We start from the raw sequence: 21,551 nt of genomic DNA on the forward strand, positions 1-21,551 counted from the left end.
TTGCTGTATAAAAAAAACTTTCTTTCCAGACATTTAAAGCAATCATGCTCACCTTTTCCTCAACGTGCGTGTTTTCCAGAAACGTGCCAAGTGTCAACACCCTTACGGACCAGGAGTATGGCCAGATGAGCACCACCACTGCCTCTGTGAGCACCAATGCTGGCATCCTGCCATCTCCTGCCACTCCCCGCTTCTCCGTGCCCACCCCACGAACCCCGCGCACGCCGAGGGGCGTCAACGCCGCCAGCTCCGGGCAGGGTTCGGTGAAGCAGGATGGTACCGAGCTCAGCTCGCCGGTCTCCACGCCCTCCACCAGCCTGCCTCTCAGCTCTGTGGATCCTCTGGCTCGGCCGGGGCCCTCCCTGCCCGAGGCCCACAGCCTGTACGCCATCCTCCTGCTCTCAGACTCCGTCCTCAACGTCTTCAAGGATCGCAACTTTGACAGTTGCTGCATCTGTGCCTGCAATATGAATGTCAAAGGAGCGGACGTGGGGGTGTACATCCCCGATTCCACTTGCGAGGATCAGTACCGCTGCATGTGCGGCTTCAGCGCCATTGTGAACAGGCGGCTGGCCCACGGCACGGGCCTCTTCCTGGAGGACGAGCTGGATATTTACGGCCGGACCTCTGAGGTCGGCCGGGCGGCCGAGAGGAGGCTGGCCCTCTGCAGACGGGACCCTAGCATGGGGGACACGAGGGCCAAGCGCGCGCAGGACGCGGCCCCCGCCTCCCCTTTGGTCATGATCCTGTTGCAGGAGCACTGCTCCCAGCCCATTTCCTCCTTTGCGTCACTGCATCTCCCCCTCAGCTGTTCTTGCCACGGCCGCATGGGGGCACTGCTCCAAAGCTGGACGTCTGAAAAGCAGTGGGCGGACGGGAGCGATGCCTGCGTGGACTGTTACAATGCCTTGGAGCAGGGCTTACAGTATGTGGATAACTCCACGGGAGGTAAAGTAGATCCAGCTGTTGTCAGAAGTACAGCGCTTCACTCCTGGCCTCATACAAATGGTAAGAAAGGGTTGGAGGAGTGTGCATCAGACAAATAAAGAAATGCTCAATTCCTTTTTAGATGAAGCCTTACTTCCTAGATCCTCAGTGAGAATATGATTTGATGTGCATCAATGTGTGTATTTGTGTTTGGAACCATGTTGACTTAACGCCTGTGCATCGGTTCATCCTTTTTGGTTTTGTGTGTCTGCCAATCTCCACAGTGGCGGACATGAACATGCTGTCGTCCCAGGACATGGTCCGTATGCTGCTGTCTCTGCAGCCTTTCCTGCAGGATGCCATCCAGAAGAAGAGATCAGGACGGACTTGGGAAAACATCCAGCATGTTCAGGGTCCGCTCACCTGGCAGCAGTTCCATAAGATGGCCGGGAGAGGCTCCTACGGTGAGTCAACACATTTTGGGGTTTTTACTCCAAAAAACGTCTCCCCTGTGTTAGTTTTTTACTTCACATTACCCGTAAGACTATTGAGCTCTTAAGTAGATGGTCTGGAATGAACAGGAAAGTCATAATTAGACTAATAAACTAAACATTTTTACTTTTTCCATTCGTCCAAGGTTCGGAAGAGTCACCAGAGCCCTTGCCCATCCCGACAGTGTTACTGGGCTACGACAGGGACTTCTTGGCGTTGTCCCCGTTGGCGTTGCCTTTCTGGGAGAAGTTGCTACTCGAGCCTTACGGGGGTTCGCGGGACGTGGCGTATGTTGTCCTGTGCCCCAGTAGCCCGTCTCTGCTGGCCGCAGCCCGCGCCTTCTTCCAGGAGCTCAGCGCCGTCTATGAGGTAAGACACGTCTGAATCATTGCGGTGACAACGTCATCCGTTTCTCCGATGAGGGAATTAACAAAAGGCGCCTTGACTCGTTTTTTTTCCCCAGACGTGCCGCCTGGGGAAGCACCGTCCTCTGGCCAAAGTGTCCATGGACGGCCTGGTGCGCGTGGGAGAAGAAGTGGAAGCAGAAAAGCTGGAGGCGCTGGGTGTGGACCAGTGGGTGACCGGACCCTGGGCTGGACAGCAGCACAGCGACAACCTCAGCAAACTTAAACTCTACGCGTATGCATGCAAGCAGCAGCTTGGTGAGAACATTGAAACGGACAAATTGAATCTAATGAAAAACATCACTTGTGTTGCACGCCGTCCGATTTGTTTTCGAAATCAGTTAATGTGATGTTCCTTCCTGCAGGTCCCCAGCTGTCCGCTCTTCCATTGGACAGCAGCCTTCTGTTGCCTCCCAAAGTCCAGCCTCCCTCACACCCGGCACCCTCAGCGCAGCCTGCCTCCGGGCAGCCTCAGGCTTGGGGCCCTGACGGTGGACCGGCTCCAGGGGCCGTCAGTTCAGCAAATGCTTCGACCCCGACTGCAGCGACCTCGAACCAGACCGGGGAGACAGCCCAAGGTGCACTGAGCGACCCTAAAGGTCCACCCGGTGCGACGCCACCAGCCAACACACCAGCAGAAAACCCTGAACTGTAAGACCCCAAATGAATCCCATAAATATCTCCACTTTCAAATATCGCCCCGCCTGTTTTCATTTATGTTTCCTCTCTTGCTCCCTCAGCACGGCAGAGCAGTCCAGGATTGGCATCCCCACCGTGGCCGATTCAATGGACAGCCTCGCCAACCCACCGGCTATCGTTATTTACATAGTGGATGCTTTTCTTAGCTCAAGTGGCGCGAGAAACGAAGGCGGAGAGGAAGAAGAGGGCGACGAAGTGGAGGCCAGTAGCATTTGGCTGCTCGGGCTACTTCGCTGCTACACAGAGATGCTGAAGACTTTGCCCGAGACAATGAGACCTGCGCTCGTGCTACAGGTAGGACCTCTCTGATTTTCGCTGAAAAAGAATCAAGAAGAATTCCCTCTTGCGATCATTATAGTTTGTTTCCATCTTGCTCAGGTGGTGCCGTGCCAATACCTCCTCCAGCCGGCCAGCGGGGAGAGTCATTTCTACCTGCAACATCTGCGCTCCCTGTCCTTCTCCTGCTACTCCCAATGCAGACGGCTCCTGCCCCAGCAAACACCCATCAAGTCCCTGACGGGCTTCGGTCCAGTGTCAAATGTTAACTCTGTACTTAAGAGTCCGGAGGTAGGCGTAAGAATTGAGCCACTTGTGTCATGGTATACGCTCGCACGTGCCTGTATGGGTCCTTTGGTCTTTCTTCTGAAATCTGAATTTCCCTGTTCCAGCATCCTAGCCCCCTGCAGCTGTACACGCCCCCCTTCATCCTTGGGCCGACCCGTTCCAAGCCGCCAGAACCAGGGGAGATCTGGGCAGAGCTCCCTCCCAAATACAACGTGCTCTTTGTTGGGTACTGCCTATCACATGACCAGCGCTGGATCCTTGTGTCCTGCACTGACCAGCAGGGGGAGCTCCTGGAGACCAGTATCATCAACATTGACGTCCCCAACAGGTGAAAGTGGTTTATGGGCGTAATACTTTGTACAGTTGTGCTTTTTTATTTTTTGTTCTTTTGTAAGGGTTGGATAGTAGTCTGATCTTTGTTTTTTTCACTCCAGAGCGCGACGTCCCAAGGTTTCAGCCAGAAAGATGGGACTGCAGAAGCTGTGGGAATGGTGCATTGGCATCATCCAGATGACCTCGCTGCCATGGAGGATTGTGATTGGACGATTAGGCAGGCTGGGGCACGGAGAGCTGAAAGGTGGGAAACGTGTGTGCAGAAGAAAACGGGCTTTGATGAACTAAACTTACTCACTAATTAGTACCAGTTTGTTTCAAAATAAAATAATTTTCTGTTATCATAATTTGGATAAATCATTACTTCATTTTTCACTTTCACTCTGGCACTGACTAGTTTGTAATTTAATAATTTTAGCAAAACATATTCTAAATTCTTTATTTATCTTTACTTCATTAAGTGATCTCAACAAAGTGCTTTATAAATTGTTGAAATAAAAGGAAAAGAAAAAAACATTACTAAATAACTTTTGGTAAACCCCAAAACGTAAAACTCGTACATAAACGTATACCATTGCGTTAAGACTACAAAGCAATAATAATAAAGACCATAAACATTAAAAAAACACTACAATATCCAGACTGATTAGTAAATCATTTTAGCTACCCTCAGAAGACGGCTCTTCCCGAGGATCTGAATATGTTGTTGTTTGTCCCCCACTGCATCTGTTTCTCCCACCCTCGCTCTTCCCCAGACTGGAGCTCACTCCTCGGGGAGCATTCCCTCCATTCAATAGGGCGCCAGCTGAGGGAAGCCTGTCGAATGTGTGGCATCTCAGCCGCCGACTCCCCCAGCATCCTCAGCGCCTGCCTGGTAGCCATGGAGCCGCAGGGCTCCTTTGTGATCATGCCCGGTTAGTCGCTTGTGGCAACACCACATGTTGTATACAATTGTACATCGATCACTTTAAAAGACCCTTTTAAAGTCCTATTACAGGTGACACCTCTGCTTTCCCGCGTTTCTCTCTCTCTGTGTGCAGACGCGGTCACCATGGGCTCCGTCTTCGGGCGCAGCACTGCTCTCAACTTGCAGACGTCGCAGCTGAACACGCCTCAGGATGCTTCCTGCACACACATCCTCGTCTTTCCAACCTCTGCCACCACCCAGCTGGCTCCCAGCTCCTACCCCACCGAGGACAACAATGGTACCGGCCAGCGCGGCAACAGTCGTAGCGTGCTATGCGTGCAAAACATAACGTAGTTCCATTAAGTCATGTGGGAATACTAATTGTTTTGCTGTTAAATGACAAACTGGTGATGCCTCGTTGTTAATTACAACAGCATATATAAGATTGAATTGGGGCTGTGCTGACGTTGCTCCCCCCCCCCGCTCCTCAGATGACATGTTCGATCTGCCCTTTCCTGATGAACTGGAGAACGACATTGGCCACGACATGATGCTCATCACAGGCAACCTCCACCCGTCCCCCAACACCTCCCCCGTGCCCTCCCCAGGCTCTCCGTCCGGGATGGGCATGGGCTCGCATTTCCAGCACACCAAGGTGAGTCGTCCTCTTTGCGGAGGAAAACAAACAGTTTTACTACTTCTACTCTCTAAGTAATACAGTTCCGTATTACTTAGAGAGTAGATACTATGCATCCGGATGAGCATTTTGATTGCATTGTGCAACTGCTAATTGCAGAAATGATTTATTGGAAGTACGACGCATTCCTCAGGTTGAGGTTTGATTATTTACAGCAGTCCTTTGCTGAGTGACATGTACCGCTTTATCAAACAACAATTAGAGTTCTAGTTTTGCCAAATATGAAGACGCAGAGGAATTTGTCTTGCAGGCACAGGAGAATAGACGCGTTGGCAACTTAGATTACGGACCATTTTAATTCAGCATTGATCCGCTGTGGGAACAGTGTGTAGCTTTACTATCACACGTTATAGTTTAAAGTAACTGGAAAGCCACTTATTAGTTAGCCGCGTATGGCATTTCCGTATAGACATGCACGCTAAAGATGCAAGCGTGTCAGTTATGCTTTTGCAAACCTTTTGACTCAATGGGGAAAGAAACCTGCAAATGATCGACAAGTAGTGCATTTTATAACCTGAATGCAATAACTGAACTACAGAGGTCTCTTTTAATGCAACATTAAAAACATTGATTCTAAGTGCTCTTTTCATGTTTTTGTAAAAAAATTAAAATAAAAAAAAAGGTAGGACAACTCACTCATGCCAGTGCAGAGACTGTACGCTGTAGATGGAAAGATGAAATGACCCAGCATTCAACAGGGTCACAATAAAGGTTTGTAATTAATAACTGTCCCTCCCCTGCGGACACAGAACCAGGGAGAGCGCCTGATGTCCAGGGACAGTCCACCAGAGGAGCTGAAGCAGCAGCCGCTGGCTCTGGGCTACTACGTCTCCACCGCTCAAGCCAGCGGACTTCCTCACTGGTTCTGGGCCTCCTGTCCGCAAGCTGAGAGCCAGTGTCCGCTCTTCCTCAAGGTGCTGGAAACACCGCGCGTGTCAGGCAGAGGAGACACAGCCAGTCCAGCCTGTTGCTTTTGATTATGTGATTGGACTTCCAATACGCGTGCAGGCGCTCAGTACAGCTTGGCCATGAATGCGTTAACGTTTGTTTGTTTACTTCAGGCCTCCCTCCACCACCACATCTCCATAGCTCAAACGGATGAGTTGGCATCCGACAAGACTAAGCGGCCCCCTCACCCCTTAGACTCCAAGAAAACCTCGGATGTGCTCAGGTAAATATCTTCTCCATTTTTAGATTTTTGCTAATGGTGTTTTCAAGAAGTTGATACAAAACTATTCATTTCAAATATCTGTTTTTTATGTGTTGCAATTCCATCAGGTTACACGAATAATCCCATTAACAAAAGCAATATCTTTCCTAGTCTTATGTTCAAAGAGCTGATTAATGTGTTAAAGTTGTTTTTTTATCAGCGAAAACATCTTCGAAAAAAAGATGATGATAATGGTTAAATGGCACATTTTTAATAGCCTATCAATATTGCACCGGCTGAAATAGTTTACTGCTGTACTACTGTTTTAGAATGTTGAAAATTAAAGCTTTAGTAAAGGTTCAACATCCAGAGGGAAAAAACGTTATGGAAGTGGACGTAAATAGTCGCTAACGTGGGTTCATCCTGAACGCAGGTTTGTACTGGAGCAGTACAACGCCCTCTCCTGGCTGACCTGCAGCCCTGCCACCCAAGACCGCCAGTCCTGCCTGCCCGTCCACCTGGCCGTGCTGATCCAGATGTACAACGCCATCCTGAACATGCTTTGAGTGTGCGTGTGAGACTTCAACGGCAACTCTAGAGGGCTGACGGGCACCTTCATTTCCTCTGTGCCTACGCCTCCTCCCTCTTTGGGGCACCAGGGGGCAGCGGAGCTCTTCTGCCGCTTCGGCCTCGCATGGATTCAGGGGCCGAATAGAGCGAACGGGCAAGTCAGACTCTCCGAGGCTTGGAATGTAATTAATAAGAAGGGAGAACGAACAACAATGTGACATGTCAAACGTGACGCCCTGCAAACCCAGCACAGGCTGTGCCTTCGCAACCGCTCCTGTGTCAGGCATGGTACTTTCTGAGGGGGGGGGGGGCAAATGGATCTATCCGACTACGCCCATTTATTGACATATCACAGATACTCCCCCCCCCCCCCCCCCCCCCCCCCGATCAAAATTGCATTACGCCCCACTCGGGCTACACCTCAACGGCATTTGAAGACACATCGGACATTTACGGAGAAGCTATTTAACATTCTGTTTCCACCCAAACCTCTGAAGGGGGGGGGGGGGTCTGTGTAGGGCCACTTAACTCCCTATTGTACCAGCAAAGTGGCATGACTACTCAAACACATGGCTTTGTTACATCAAAGATGCTTTTACATTTTTGTATAGAAATGCACTGTTATGCTTCTTGCAGTCGGTCAGTGAAACTTTTAATGGAAAGGGGCCCTTTTCCTCACCTTCCAAAGTGTTGTAGATATGAACACGATGGATGATGTTTGACCAGTAAAGCCAGATGTGTCGTTTATGATGTTATGACATACATTTGCAAAGAATTAAGACTTATTTTTAATATTTAAAACGGAAAAAGGAGAAACTTAAACAAGGCCTTTTTCCCAATTGACTCTTAATTTTCTTGGGATCAGAAATAAAAAAGTGTAATTTTAATGCAATTGTATAGATGCCATATTTATACAAATTATATCATATCATAGAATTTGATATAAATATATATATATATATATATATATGAATATACATATATATATATATTACCTCTTCCAAGCAGGCACTTAATGATAAGGAGGATGGACTCAAGCGTCTCTTTAGAAGTGGACACAGTATGAACATTTATCTTTTTTTTTTTTTTACTTTCTACAGATACCGAACATTTTACCTTTTCATTTAATGGATTTAAATTAAACAAATTGATGCAGGAGATACAGTATACTCTATATTTATAAAGTGTCCCTCCTCTGCTTAAAAACTTCAAATAGGCAGCAGAACACCAAGGTTATTAAATATTTAAAAACGTTGCTTTATTTCATTGGCTCTCCTAAATGTCGCCGAGCGAACCAATAGAAAGTCCCGTCCACAGCTTCGCCCAGTCTGCTCTCTGTTACATTTCTAGCATGTGTGTATATACACTTTTCAGCTGTGTTTTTTGGAATTTTCTTAAAGCTGTACATTTCATGCTGTTCGGTTTGCTTTAAAGTGATTCATATCAAGTTTTTTTTTTTTTTTTTGCTGAGCTTTTTGATATACAGTATGCAGTACAAAAGTCATTTAATTACAGCCATGGGGTTGAATTGCCAAGTAAGTGTACACAAATGTACAGACACGGGCAAGTTTGCAAAAATGTTCCATCTGGCATCACTTTGAATATCGAACAGATCCACCTTAGTGGGAGAGATCTGTTACTTTTACACTCTTTTTTAGTAAATTATTAAAACTCCTGAAAATGATGGTGTGTTTAGAGTTCCTCTTTTGATCCAAACGAACCAGAGAATGAACTAGATGCTTGTTTCATTTTGTTTAAATGGGTAATCTGTCACAATCACTGCTGAAATCTATTTACTCAAATAACACATGTTAAAAAAAGGTATATATATATATATATATATGAGATTTAGATCGTTTTAGCTGCACTAAAACGCTGCAGCTCACCGGCTGAAAGATGAAAAGCTGTGAATGCAGCGTTCCTCTATCGATCCGTGTGAAGAGGAAGAAAAGCCTTTTGTTACACCGGGGTGTGAAGTGGCGTGAATCATTGTCTTTACACACTTTTCAAACCACAACATCCTAAGAGATGAAACCCGATGGCTTCGCCGTCACAATGAGCATTACTTCTGCCGAACGCGACTGAATCGTACCCGGGCCGCTTGAAGGAGCGCAATGTTTACTGACTGCTTCTTTCGAAGCAAATCAAAACAACGTGTGATACCGCTGAGTGACGACTGCATCCTCCGGCGGTTTCCCTTCCTGTTCAGCAAGGTGGCCTCCTTTTCCTGAGCTGTTTCTGGGCTCGTGCAGACACGAGAGAGCTGCCTGAACGATTCTAGAGAGCGACCCGAGTGGATAAAGTGCATCGCATTGGGAGCAAACGTTCTCGGCACCTACCTGTGCAGTTTGGTTTTGAGTTTTTAAATCGGCAGTGAGCCCGATAAAACATTAGTGTTCCACTGTGATCTCCCGACGAGGAGAGCTGCACGCTGCTGCAGGCTCGACGCCACACTGGCATGTCTGCCGCTTCATTTCGTCAACTTGCGCCACGTTGGCGAGCTGTAATGTTTCCGTTGCACAATTTTGATATTAGTGCTCAACTTTGGGGGAAAATCAACCTCCCGCTGACGTGTGTGTGTGTGTGTGTGTGTGTGTGTGTGTGTGTGTCTTCCAGGCTGGGACATTTTGAAGGACTAGACATGAAATCTAGTAAATGCATTTGCCGAAGAAATGCTCTGGACTAAATGAGTTTATTGTGTGCGGGTAAGCATTCGAAAAGGTTGTTCCCTTGAGGGGAAGTAAGAGCCATGCTGCCTTTTGTGTGGTGAAGTGGGGCAGTTAGAATATGTGAGGTCAACTCGGATAAAGAGGTAGTGAAGGAGGTTATATTTGACCATCAGGGTCACATAAAATCCTTGAGTGGAAAACTTAATTTTTAATAGAACCTAGAAAGGTTGGACGGTGGACGATAAAAAAAAAACGAGCGCAAAGTCGGTCTTTGAGGGTCTGGACCTTTCGAACAAACCATGGATTAAAAGCGATGGGTAGGAGTCACTCGTCGTGGTGGTGCGGTCTAATGGCCGTCACAACTGGAGGCAGTGGACCCTTAATTGACTGCAATGGGTTTTCCAGAGTTGGCCCCATTAGACTCTCGGCCACTCACCTGTTGCCTCGCTCGCCAAGTGCATTGCCACAGCCAAATGGACTACGGGCTGGAAGAACGAGGCCGGGGTCGGGCCTTTACGTAGCATTAGCGCAGACGCAATTAGAAATCAATGACGTTTTATGCTGTTCAATGTCGCTCTCCTGCCAGCAGTGCACCAAGCGAGAAGACAAGGTTGTCTGGAAAAGCCCTCTTATGGGAGCGAGATGGTCCACTTGACTCTAAATTTCCGGCTCATTGTCGTGGAAAAGAATGTGGTAAAAGGTGGCCTCTTCAGTTTCATTACCCGTAACTCTCCAGTTACGGGTAATGTAAATGTTTTTTTTAAGAGTTATATTTGGAAAATACCAAATCAATACATTCGAAGGCCTTTATGCCAAACACTTTCATTTACACTACGTCTCAATTTCCGAAAGAAACACCCCAAATCCCGCCAAACGCGGCTGATCACCGGGTACACGCCACAAAACGTGTTGGGCCCAAAAACGGAGCGGAGGTGTGTGTGAAGGATCGGCGCCCTTCTCTCGCTCCGGTTGACACACGATAGCGCTCCACTTGCAGGCGTGACTTTGGCGGGGGCCGAGCCGTGTGCTGTTTTGACATGTCCCTCTGAAGGGGAGGCAGCTGAGGGCTGTAGCTTCACGCCGCTTTGTGGATGGTGGTGAACGCTGCTGGTTTTTCTGGACTTCAAAGAGAGAGGGAAAGGGGACACACACACACACACACACAGTCTGGTATCTGTCATGGCGGTGGTCGTATGGGGGGGGACAACGTGGTAGGTCCTATGACCCCTGATGTGCCAGCCGGGTCAGCGAGGGTTCAGGCGCTCTGTGGCAGCTGTGGGTGGTACAGCTCAGGGTCATCGCCGGCTAAAGCAAGAGCTGTGGGTTTGGGAGGTTGAAGCACCGATGGGTCCGGCTTTAATTTGCTTCTAACGGGGCTGGTTCACCATCGAGTGCTTGCTCACCAGGTTCGCTGTATTGCTGCACAGTTGACTGGTTTAAAAGGAGTTTACTACACTCAGATGCGATGTGATTGACTTTGGAATTTCATATCCAATAGCTAAACACATCATGTTTGCATCCCAGACCTAAGTGTTTTTTAGCTATTATTATTATTAATGTTAATATGACGTCCTCTTATAGTGACTCCATTTTGATATTTCATCCGATTTTCCAGATATCATCGGCGGGGAAGCAACGAGGTGGTTCTGGAGAGGCAGAATGATCTTAATTTGTAGCTGTGCTCGACATGAATCAGCCTCCATGCTTAAGTTTAACATCCATGGTGACATTATAGATCAACTCCAATACAAATGAAAACCACTCTAACACTGTTGTTCCTCAAGGGGTTTTTATCTGCGTTGCTTATAGACTCTCCAAAACAATTTATATGAGAACAAAAAATGAATAAATAAACAGATTCTTTCCAAAAAGACCTCACATCAACTGTAGATAATCAACATAATCGCGTCATCAGGTCCCTCAAAAACATGCCAACCCCCCCCCCCCCCCCCCCAATCTTAAATGTGGTCCAACAGTACCTGATCTGTCCGTGTGTCCAAATATTACATAAACAGAGCAAAGTCCGCTGCAGTTTTTTGTTACATCGGTACTCATTTCAATCCGCGTCCTCACTCTCCCGGTGAGTGCGAGGCCGGCTGCAGCCAAACGAACCCTCGGCCATCTTCCAGATGGCTCCAAGGAGATGCAGCTCCTGACGCAGCGCAGAGCCATCAACAGCCTTTGTTCAAAGCAGACGGAACATCTGCCGACCCGCACGGCAGCCTGTTGGGGAACATCTGCTTCTGTGTCCGGGAGTGCTTTCCTCCGCATTTGCATAAATAGTCTTTGTTACAGGGGGGGGGGGTCCGCCAAAAAGCAAATTTCAGGGTATTACATCCTTCAAACCGAACGAGGAACACTTTGGCCGATGTAAATAGAGATAAAAGCTGTGCGTGTTTGACAGCGGTACCCCCCCCCCCCCTTTCTGCTCACATCCAAACGAGAGAACAATCTTCAAATGTGTTTGATAAAACAGTTTGTAGGACATTAATCCCATGAGGGGAACGTAGGCCCAGAAGAAAAGCGGAATCAGGGGGATGTTTTAGTGTCGCACATCATGTCGATGGACAAGAATTACTCCTAATCAGATCAGTATGCTGCTCTGAAGTTGCGCTAAATATCACATGTTAGTTCACATAGTTTTGTTTACTCGCCGCAAACTGAAAGTTTGTCATTCTTTGGAAGATCATCTGCTTGCAAGCAACTGATTCCGTCTCATTAGATTATATTTAAAAAGGTTTAACTTTAGAAGTTTAAGCATGTTAGAAGATCTAGTGGGATTTGAAAGTTGGGAGAGTTGCTAAAGAGAAAGAAACTATTGATGAAACTGCATATTGTATTAGTTTGAAGGTCTTTCGGAAATTCTATTGGAATTTCTGTTTAGCTCTCCACTGCATATAAAAGGAGAAGATGGATTGTCCGTCTGCTTACGAGACACTAAGACTCAGTACTTTGTGTTGAATACCTTCACGATGACTCTTAAAATGCACTTTAGAGTGAAACCATGCAAGATTGTCTTTCCACCCAACTATAGAAGCTTAACTGTGAGCTTGTGAAAGATCTTCATCAATAACCATTGCATCACTTACCCATCGGCTGCTGTTTGTTAGGGACATAAATATTATTATTCCAAAACAAAAGCTGAACGTACAACTATCTAACCGTCTTGTTTTCAGAAACAATATAATTATGGATTCACTTTGTCATAAATGTGTTTTGCTGCAAGAGTCTTGGCGCTGATTATAAGAAACAATAGGAACCCTCACTCGGCATCATGATGAGGCCTATCAACGCCTCTGAGATGTAAAACACGGCCTCTCGAGGCTCATTGTTGCGTTATTTAATTCATTATTTGACCTAATTATCAAGAGGAGTTGGTGTTGAGCGGCTGTGATTGGCCCGAGACACGTCCTATAGGACACCGACACACCTGCGATCACAGGGAATATCAACGTGTGCTGATGGGAATCAGCCATCACGCTGGTATTTGTACACTCACGTTTATGCAACTGCTGTTTTTTGTTAACCAACAGCCTGTTGTTCAATTGTTTTGCTTGTGATACATATCATTATGTTTAATTATTACATTATTATTATCATAATGTGAATTTCTCTGCACTTCTCGAAGCGTTTTGCAGATAGTTTTGATTTTATTTCCAGCTTGTTTCCAACTCTGGTGTGTACGACAATTAAAATAAGGAAGTATTTGTAAAGAGAAATAAAGCGTTAAATCGAGAATTTAGTTTGACCTGCACTTACGGACAAAGCACCTGTGACGTTGGCTTCTGTAGATCTGAATGAGACAATGTACAACATAGAGAAAAGAGAAATAAAACAGAAGGTGAAGGTGAGCATGAACAGGTTCACTCGTGCAATGTCCTCCAAGCCCACAAGGGAGAGTTGTAAGTCAACAGATGAAGCCAGCGTTTGTCTTCTGGAATAGTTCCCGTACTACTCTTATGACTACAGCTTCAATAAAACTTTAATTTGACCACTTTGCCATTTTCATTATGATTAACTTGTGACCAGTCACAGTAATCCGGTTTGTCAAAGGAGGCATTTAGGAGACACACACACACACACAGACACAGACACACACACACACACACACACACACACACACATGTGACATAATCAAGGACGCACTAAAGACACTGCAGACTTAAAGACAGTGACAGGGGGGGAATAGTTTTGAAAGCGTTATTTATGAAACATGATGCACACAATACACAGTAATTCAAAGTGAAGTGTGTGAAGCTCTTGAACTTTGATTGTTTTGGGAAAAACACATGTGACAGTGAAACTAATCCGTCAAATCCCCCGCATGACATTCGGACAGTTTGTCAACTTTGACACACAGGTTTTTTTTTTCTTTCCTCTTGGAATCTGATTTTATTCAATTTTATGACTGGGGAATCTGGAGTAAACATAAGTCCCGACTGTAAGAGGATAAGAAAGTATTTCTTTCCACGTCCCCCTGCAATACGATAACATTGACTTTCATTAACATCACAAGTTCCGACTTGTTGATCTGATCCGTGTGGACAGTTCGGGGGAGAAAACCAAACAAAATCACAGTCCCATGCTTTTACACACCACACTATCTTTACATGTTCCACTTTTAAAGCACCATAGAGAACTTATTGCAAACGCGTCTTATACTATTAATATTTGTTTTGAGCTGCATCCTTTAAAACCCAATGAAAAAAGCCCTCTTCCTGTCCCCTTCTCCTCTCTTCCTACTGAGAAGGAGAGATAGACAAAGTCAAGTACCATATAAATAAAAAAAGGTCTTGCCAAAGGCACTTACTTTGCAATCTCCTGAAAATTGTGTCTTAGCTCAGCTCGTCCACTCAAGTCACATTGGAGAATGGGATCCAAATCAAAGCCACAAGCGCAAAGCCCTGCATTCATTAGGAAGATACGGGAGTGAGGAACACATAATAATGATCCATTATCTTTCCCCCCCTCGCATGTTCTCATGACCTTCCTCTTACGCTAAGATAAATCAGCTTACAGGCATCACCGAAACCGGGAGCACGAGCACACGTTGTTGTTTTTTGCTTTTTTTTTTTAAAGAAACCCCAATGTCGCGTCCTGAGAAGGAACCACTGCGCCATCAAAGGGACGCTGCGCTTCCTCGTGCCACGAGCGCCGCGCATGGTGATTATCATTACACTAACAATGACAACATTCATCTCTTTTTGAATAGCAGGAGAAAAAAAGAAAAAGGTAGGAGGCAGAAGTGATCCTCGCTTGGCCGCTGCAGCGGTTTGTCTCCGTGCCGCGTTTGCGCGCGCGCGCGCTCTCTCTCTCTCTCTGGTTCTAATTTAAGTTGTCCTAATCATAAAAGCATCAGCGAGCTGCTGTCGCAGAGTAAACCAGGAGGTGAAACGCGCCCCTAAAAAAAAAAAAAAAATCTCTTTTCACTCAAGTGGGCCGACACGACCGAGGAACAAGCAGGAGACAAAGACGGACTTCTCAGCTGCCAGATCAAATGGCACAGAGGCGGATTATTAGGGACACACAGCAAATAACCCGGCTGATGTGCGTTTTTTGTTGTTGTTGTTGTGCGCGCAAGGTGAGGTATACACTTTGCCATGTGTGGGTCCACTTTGGCTGAACCACTCGCTCGCCTGTCGGCCTTTCATCTTTGCACAAACACCCTGATGTGCCCGAGCGTTTCTTACCGGCGTATATGCGAACGCGGGAAGGTCATCATTTTTGCGCGTTTTGGAGCGCGTATGTACCTTTTCGGGCCGCGGGGTCAAACGGACGCGGTCCATATAGTCTCCAGCCTTACATTCCCCATTTAAGCTGGCAGACCCTCTGACAGCATATGATTTGAGTCATCAGTCTCTATTTCGACTGCAGCAGATGTTTCCCCATGTCAGCGCCCCCCACCCCTCTACCCCCCCCCCCCTCCCCTGACGTAGCAAGATGGAGAACCCTGCTCTTTTAAAGTGTTGCACATGAGTCTCCCTTCTCCCCTTTCCTTCCCTCTGCCCACAGCACCCTCCGTGATGGGACACCGCAGCGTCCGACCCTGGTGGTGGGAAAACAGAGTTTCATCGATGCCCGTGTTGTGGAGTTAAATAAAAAATAAGAGTGACACACCAGAACAAAAGGCAGTTAGTTATAGTGTTTTCGTGGTTGTCTTGATGACTCATTTCTCATGAAACAGACTGCGAGCCCTCTGAAAGCCCTGTAAAAGACACTAATGGAAGGTGATTTATAGGCAACTCGGGCAAATGATTGCTGTGATACTGCTATCATCGCTGATGTAATGTGATTGAAATGGCCATGACGCATTCTATCCCCCTTTCTTTGGAATAACATTTTGCGTGCAAAATAAAGTAGAAATCATGGTTTTATTTAAGTGATATGACTGGTATTGAAATATTGTGTATAGCTGAGAGTCAATTGATTTTGAATGCCATGATATTTATCAGAAAAAACTTATGACTGGAGAATATAACTAAAGAAGCCTGATCGTTAAAGATTTGAATTGAGAAATATCTGGAGCAAATATACATATTTACAATACGTTTACTTTGTTTATGTTGGGCTAAGCACGCTGAAAATTATTTGTAATAAATGAATAATAAAATAGGAACACCGGTTCAAACCCTTTCATGTAAAGCAGAAATACAGAGCGACACGATGTTTTTGCGGTGTTAAACTTTTCCAAATGTTATTGTTAACGTTTCTAAAAGTTTCAAAATAAATCCAGAAAATGTCGCGCATAACGTATAATATATAAATAGACTGTTAAGTTATTCAACATTGATTCATTTGTCTTATGAGCCAAGCAGGTCAAGCGACATTTAGAATAAAGCAATTCTAAAATAGATATGCTTGTAAAATCACGTTAGAAATCGCGTTTAAAAACGTATTATCTTCTTTGTAATTCTTTAATCTTTATATAAAAAAAATACTTTTGTATTTAGAATAAAACTAATAATTGTAATATTCTGCTGTGAAGCAGGAAAAACTGCTGGACACGAGTGTGACGTCTGAAGCGCTAATTAGGCCTGACATGTTTTCAAACTCCCCCCAGCAGCGACCTGCAGAAAGCGTTTCAAAGAAAAACCATCCTCACATGGTCGCATGTAAAATGTGCTCCCCTCGCCGCCAAACGAGTCCGGGTGGAAGAAAATTGCCGGGGTCATTAGACCAAAAAAAAAAAAAAAAAAAGAGTGTGACAGTTTTCTTTGGGCATTCTTTGAACCGCGCGAGAGGATGTTATTCTATCAATTTTACTCTACTTGATAGACCCAATTAGGCTATTAGGCTTTTCCCCCCTGAAACACATTTTTTGTGCTTAGATCCCTTTGATTCTTGACATCAAAGTTGACTCAAACAAAAGTTTATTTTGATTTTTGACCGAATGCACCTTTTACAGTTGGAGGAGGACGTACATTCTATATCTGTAAATAATTCAGATCAACAATCGACAAAACTCAAAAATTAAATTGTTATATAAAACTGAATGGATTTAAATTTTGGGGATTTTCAAATGGACTTTAAGTGTTAAAACAAGGAATCGTGCCTCGGCTTGTGAAGGGATCCCACAAAGTGGACCAGATGAAATCCCCCCCCCGCCACTGTATGGCGCTAGGGAACTACAGGACGCACAGTTATAGTTTCGCTATGCTTATATTAATAACAATGGAGGCATTAGTAATAATACTACAATTAGAAAATAGGTCAACTCATTATCGACATAAGATAACGGATAAATACGTCTTTTTATTCCTACTTACATTAAAGGAAACTGATACTTATATTGATACCACGGAATTCACTTGCAACATTTTTGCCGGCGGCATAACAATAATTAGGAAAAAATGGTGAATCAGGCTACGGTTCATTTTCCGTTGTTGGATATTTAATTTGAAAATATAGGACGTTAATTAGCAAAATAACCTTTGACAACCTTATTACAATTAATTTTAAAATTAGGCAAAATATCACAAATATACTGTATTTCAAATAATAATACATGCAGTTTAATTAACTGCATGCAGATTAAGACGGTATACATGCAACAACCACTTATGAATTTTTTTTGAGGCATACCTGTAAAAGTTTTTTTGTTTTGGTTTTTCAAATCCTCAAACAGAAACACAGAATGCGTGCCGGCTGCAAACAGTCGCTAGACGGTTAGTTTAAATGTTCTTACTCTATTGGGTTCAGGCCTGCGGTCTCTGCTCCATAGAAACAGTGCTGGCTGCGTGCTGCCTGCTTGATGCTGCTGAAGCGTGATACACTGTGTGGCAGACACGCTACACACACACACACACACACACACACACACACACACACACACACACACACACACACACACACTAACACACATTTGCAGATACAAACACCCGTAAAACATATATAACATCAGAGATCTAAACGAGAAAATCATCCAAGGAAATTGTCGTCCCTTATGGCAAATACACCGGTGTCTTCCCCGCTACATTAGCCTCCCCCCTCCCCCTCCACCCCCACCCCCCTTACCTCTCTCCCCGCTGCTGCTGCTCTCTCGTTCGGAGCCGAGATGTTTGGATCAGTGAGATTCACTGCGGGCCCGTTGACATGCGATGAAGGAGCGAGCCAGCGGTTCGTGTTTGTCCGGTCAATTGATGAAAGTCATGCAACGAGAAGTTGGAACCCGTAATTGGTAATTACCCCCACCCCCCCACCCCCACCCTCACCCTCCATAGTCCAGGTTTACTTTTTTTAAATTGGAAAACATTTTAGAGAAAAGTGTGAAAAATACTTTTTGGCATCACATGTTCACGAGTAAACAGTAAACGTTTTTTTTATTTAAAGACCCTCTTTTACAAACACATGGGAATCTGCTCTGTGCATAATCTTAAATACTTTAATGAAGAAAAACAATCAATATTATTCATTGTGTTAATATATTTGGTGTTCGGTTCGGGGGGGATGGGAGAGGTAATTGATCTGATTATAGGTCTGTTGATAAAGAAAATAACAACTTTGTTTTGTACAAAGGCACAAGGAGATATTTTACATTACTCAACTATTATTGTGATGGACAAAACTTACAGCTAAAACATTTCTGTTAATTGGTTGCTTATTTGTTTCAACAGCATGCATTTGCTGGTTAATTTTGCATTAATAATTTGAATGTCTTTTATTGCCTTCAGAGATTATTGTGACTGTAACAAACTCTCTTGTCTAAACATGCTTTGCAGTGATGGATGAATCGTGTCCTACACTGTTCAGGACGACGCTCACGTTTCATTTAGTCTTAGCAGATAAATGCATGTCACTGCAAAAATGTATGCAAACAGTCACAAGCTGACCACGCGATGGCAAGCGTGCGATAAGGCTGCAAAATGTAAAAGGTCTCGTTGGGCTCGACAGAGAAAAAGTAATGGTGCTGTTTTTTTTTCTCCCTCTTCTCCGTCATGACTTCACTGACACTGTGAGGAACAAATACAACAACACTCGCATGCGTTTGCAGTTACACACACAAATACACTTGGAAATAGTCACACATGTACAGAAAAGAGGAACAGAAATGTGCACAAACACACATTCAGTTGTGAACAGAAAAAACAGACAGTGCAGAAGAACATAAAACTGCACATAACAAGAAAAATTTGTCCGTCGGCGCTTCAATTTCTCTCCCCTTATCTGACCCACGAATCAACCAAAGCATCCTCATCCCTCCACAAAGAACATTTTATCTCCTCTTGGTTTTTACATCGAGCTGCTCGGGTCACGTCTGGGGACAAGATCCAGTGCCCCCCCCCACCCACCCATTCAATAGAACAGCCTGGTTTGGGACTGTCAATCGGTCAGAAAAGAGCGCTCATTGTCCTGTCCGTTCGGCTCACATCATCACCCAACTCTCCCACTCCCAAAGAAGAAGTTCCACTCTCAAAAAGCGCCTCCAAATCTAATTATTCTTGCGTTTCATCAGGTTGAGAGAAGTGGCCGATGGCGTATTGGCATTTGACTTGTGATTTATCCTCTCTCTCTCTCTCTCTTTCTCTCTCTCTCTCCCCCTCAGCTGTAAATGGTGCTGTGCAGCTGGCAGCAATTCCATGAGAGGTATCCGTTTCATTAAATCCTATGCAAAGCTTTATTGAAATTTTTGCCCTCTTGGCAATTTGTTTAGGCACCACCGGTACGTTTCATCACTCTTCTGTGGTGTTGTCGCGCTATCAGAGTTTGTATGTTTTACAGGAGATAGCGCTTCATCTCTCTTACCGCTGCTTTCTTTCTGCCAAACTGACATAATGAAAAAGCTCGGGAGAGCATCTGCACCATTGTGTAGCATGCTTGTCATGTGATGCACGGCTGCAATTGTTTGCATGCTCAAAGTATTCAACAATGCGACATTGTGACCTGATTGTAAGATGTACATGTTTTAGATTTCGCCAATTACCTCCTCTAGCTGGGCTACTGACAGCCATCTCTGTGGTATGGCCGCCCTGCCCATATGCCATCTTAGTGGCACACATCAGCGCCACTCCATTAGCTCTCAAGAGGAGGATGCCTTCTTAGAAGATAAGAAGCATATTTAAAGTGACAGCCAAATGGAAAGTCTTAGACACACTTAAAGACGTAAACCACAGCAGAGGAGAAAAAAAAAGATAATTCCACCTCCATCTTTGACATTCCAGTCTTTGTGTGCTTTTGTGGTTTAAATTTTTAATTTAAACTGAGGGTTTTTTATTCAAAGTAATGAACTTTAAAACTAGAAAAGCTGAAAAGTTGTGAACTCCTGGATGTACAATGGAGACGGTATCTCACTGCAGCTATGGAGATCATCAATTACATGAATAGAATAATTTGCATTCACATAAAGGTTTATCAGTCAGATTTACACTTGGATTACATTTGTACTGACCATTTAAACAAATCTGTGAACAATTTATACTGAAGGGATGTGTCTTCTAACCAGTTCATTTACTCTTTGTTCATCTATTCTTCTACTAGATCTGCTCCTGATTACTAAAGCAGGACTAATGTTTTATGGTGATGCTTTGGCATCATTTTAATGTCGGGAAAAGAATGTGAATATAAAAAGTTCACACGAATTTTTAAAAACAAAACGTCATCGACACTTCACACTTTGGAATTCACTTTCCCCCAGAAAGCAACAAGCTTTCGCTCCTATCCTGTATCTTTAACGAGGAACCTTCACCTCCATCAGCGGTCTCGCTGATGAAAGACACTATGACTAAATGTAAAACAAGCACTTGCCACTAATCTGTCAAACGTGTGTGCGTCATGTTTGTTTTAGACTTGTGTTTTCTGCACTGGTTTATGTGTGCGTGTGTGTTTGAGAGTTGTGCTTTATCAAACACATATGTGACACACACACACACACACACACACACACTGGCCTTGTGTTTCCTGTGTTGCCCAAATTGCATCTTCACCATTGTTGCAGCAGCTGAAGCCATGAGACGGATCTCAGGTATTTTAAATGAATTCTTAACAAATGAACCCAAAATGTAGGATGTTTGTGTCCTTCTGCAGCTGCTGCGAGAGCAATGATAAGTACTGATAAGCGTGTGTTTGTGGAAGTCTGTCACACGTCTCCATGGAGGTCCTGTAAACTTGACCTCCACTGAGGTGTCGATACCGATGCTGACTCCTCGGGTCTCCAACCGGAACCAATTCGCGACTCAACGTCTCGATTTCTGATCGGCTGTTTTTGCAGTCGGTGACGTTTGGTGCGATACGGTTCTACTTTTAGGTCCAGACACCTGTGAATTCTACATGTGCGTTGTGTGTGTTTCTAATCGATGGTCAATGGCTACACCCCCTTGATTAACGAGAATACCTCCAACATGACATAAGCATGGTGCTTTAAAGAGCAGATTTATTGCTGCGAACTTCAAGTTCATATCTGTATAGACGATACAATGAAATGCATCTGCCCCAGTTTTCTGATCCTCTTTTTTTAAAGCGTCCCACAAAGTAATCTTGTTTGTGTCTTTTTGTGCCAATGAGACAAATAGTGTTTATACAGGCATATATACATTGGGATGACTGCATCTATCTTGCTCGCCACACCACACGAGAGAAGCAGCACAGGAGGAGAGGAGGGTGAAGAAGAGCAGAATAAAAAGGGAGCTAACTGCATGTTTTTGTT

The 21,551-nt window shown here is 44.9% G+C and overlaps 1 protein-coding gene across 7 annotated transcripts in view; it reads left to right on the top strand.

Moving 5' to 3' along the window:
- Nucleotides 1–8,427, top strand: part of LOC120831900 (mediator of RNA polymerase II transcription subunit 13-like) — a 53,668-nt gene extending 45,241 nt beyond the window's left edge. For all 7 annotated transcript variants that reach the window (XM_040197779.2, XM_040197778.2, XM_040197782.2 and 4 more), the window contains exons 18-32: nucleotides 80–1,008; nucleotides 1,212–1,391; nucleotides 1,565–1,788; nucleotides 1,883–2,081; nucleotides 2,189–2,474; nucleotides 2,564–2,816; nucleotides 2,901–3,089; nucleotides 3,191–3,414; nucleotides 3,521–3,663; nucleotides 4,175–4,333; nucleotides 4,460–4,624; nucleotides 4,818–4,981; nucleotides 5,773–5,937; nucleotides 6,085–6,194; nucleotides 6,607–8,427. In XM_040197779.2, the coding sequence (XP_040053713.2) occupies nucleotides 80–1,008; nucleotides 1,212–1,391; nucleotides 1,565–1,788; nucleotides 1,883–2,081; nucleotides 2,189–2,474; nucleotides 2,564–2,816; nucleotides 2,901–3,089; nucleotides 3,191–3,414; nucleotides 3,521–3,663; nucleotides 4,175–4,333; nucleotides 4,460–4,624; nucleotides 4,818–4,981; nucleotides 5,773–5,937; nucleotides 6,085–6,194; nucleotides 6,607–6,739 (3,523 nt within the window). In that variant the 3' untranslated portion in view covers nucleotides 6,740–8,427. The remainder of the gene's footprint in view (nucleotides 1–79; nucleotides 1,009–1,211; nucleotides 1,392–1,564; nucleotides 1,789–1,882; nucleotides 2,082–2,188; nucleotides 2,475–2,563; nucleotides 2,817–2,900; nucleotides 3,090–3,190; nucleotides 3,415–3,520; nucleotides 3,664–4,174; nucleotides 4,334–4,459; nucleotides 4,625–4,817; nucleotides 4,982–5,772; nucleotides 5,938–6,084; nucleotides 6,195–6,606) is intronic.
- The last annotated feature ends 13,124 nt before the right edge of the window (nucleotides 8,428–21,551 follow it).

The sequence above is a fragment of the Gasterosteus aculeatus genome, chromosome 14 (assembly GCF_964276395.1).
Source record: "Gasterosteus aculeatus chromosome 14, fGasAcu3.hap1.1, whole genome shotgun sequence".
NCBI classification, from domain to species: domain Eukaryota; kingdom Metazoa; phylum Chordata; class Actinopteri; order Perciformes; family Gasterosteidae; genus Gasterosteus; species Gasterosteus aculeatus.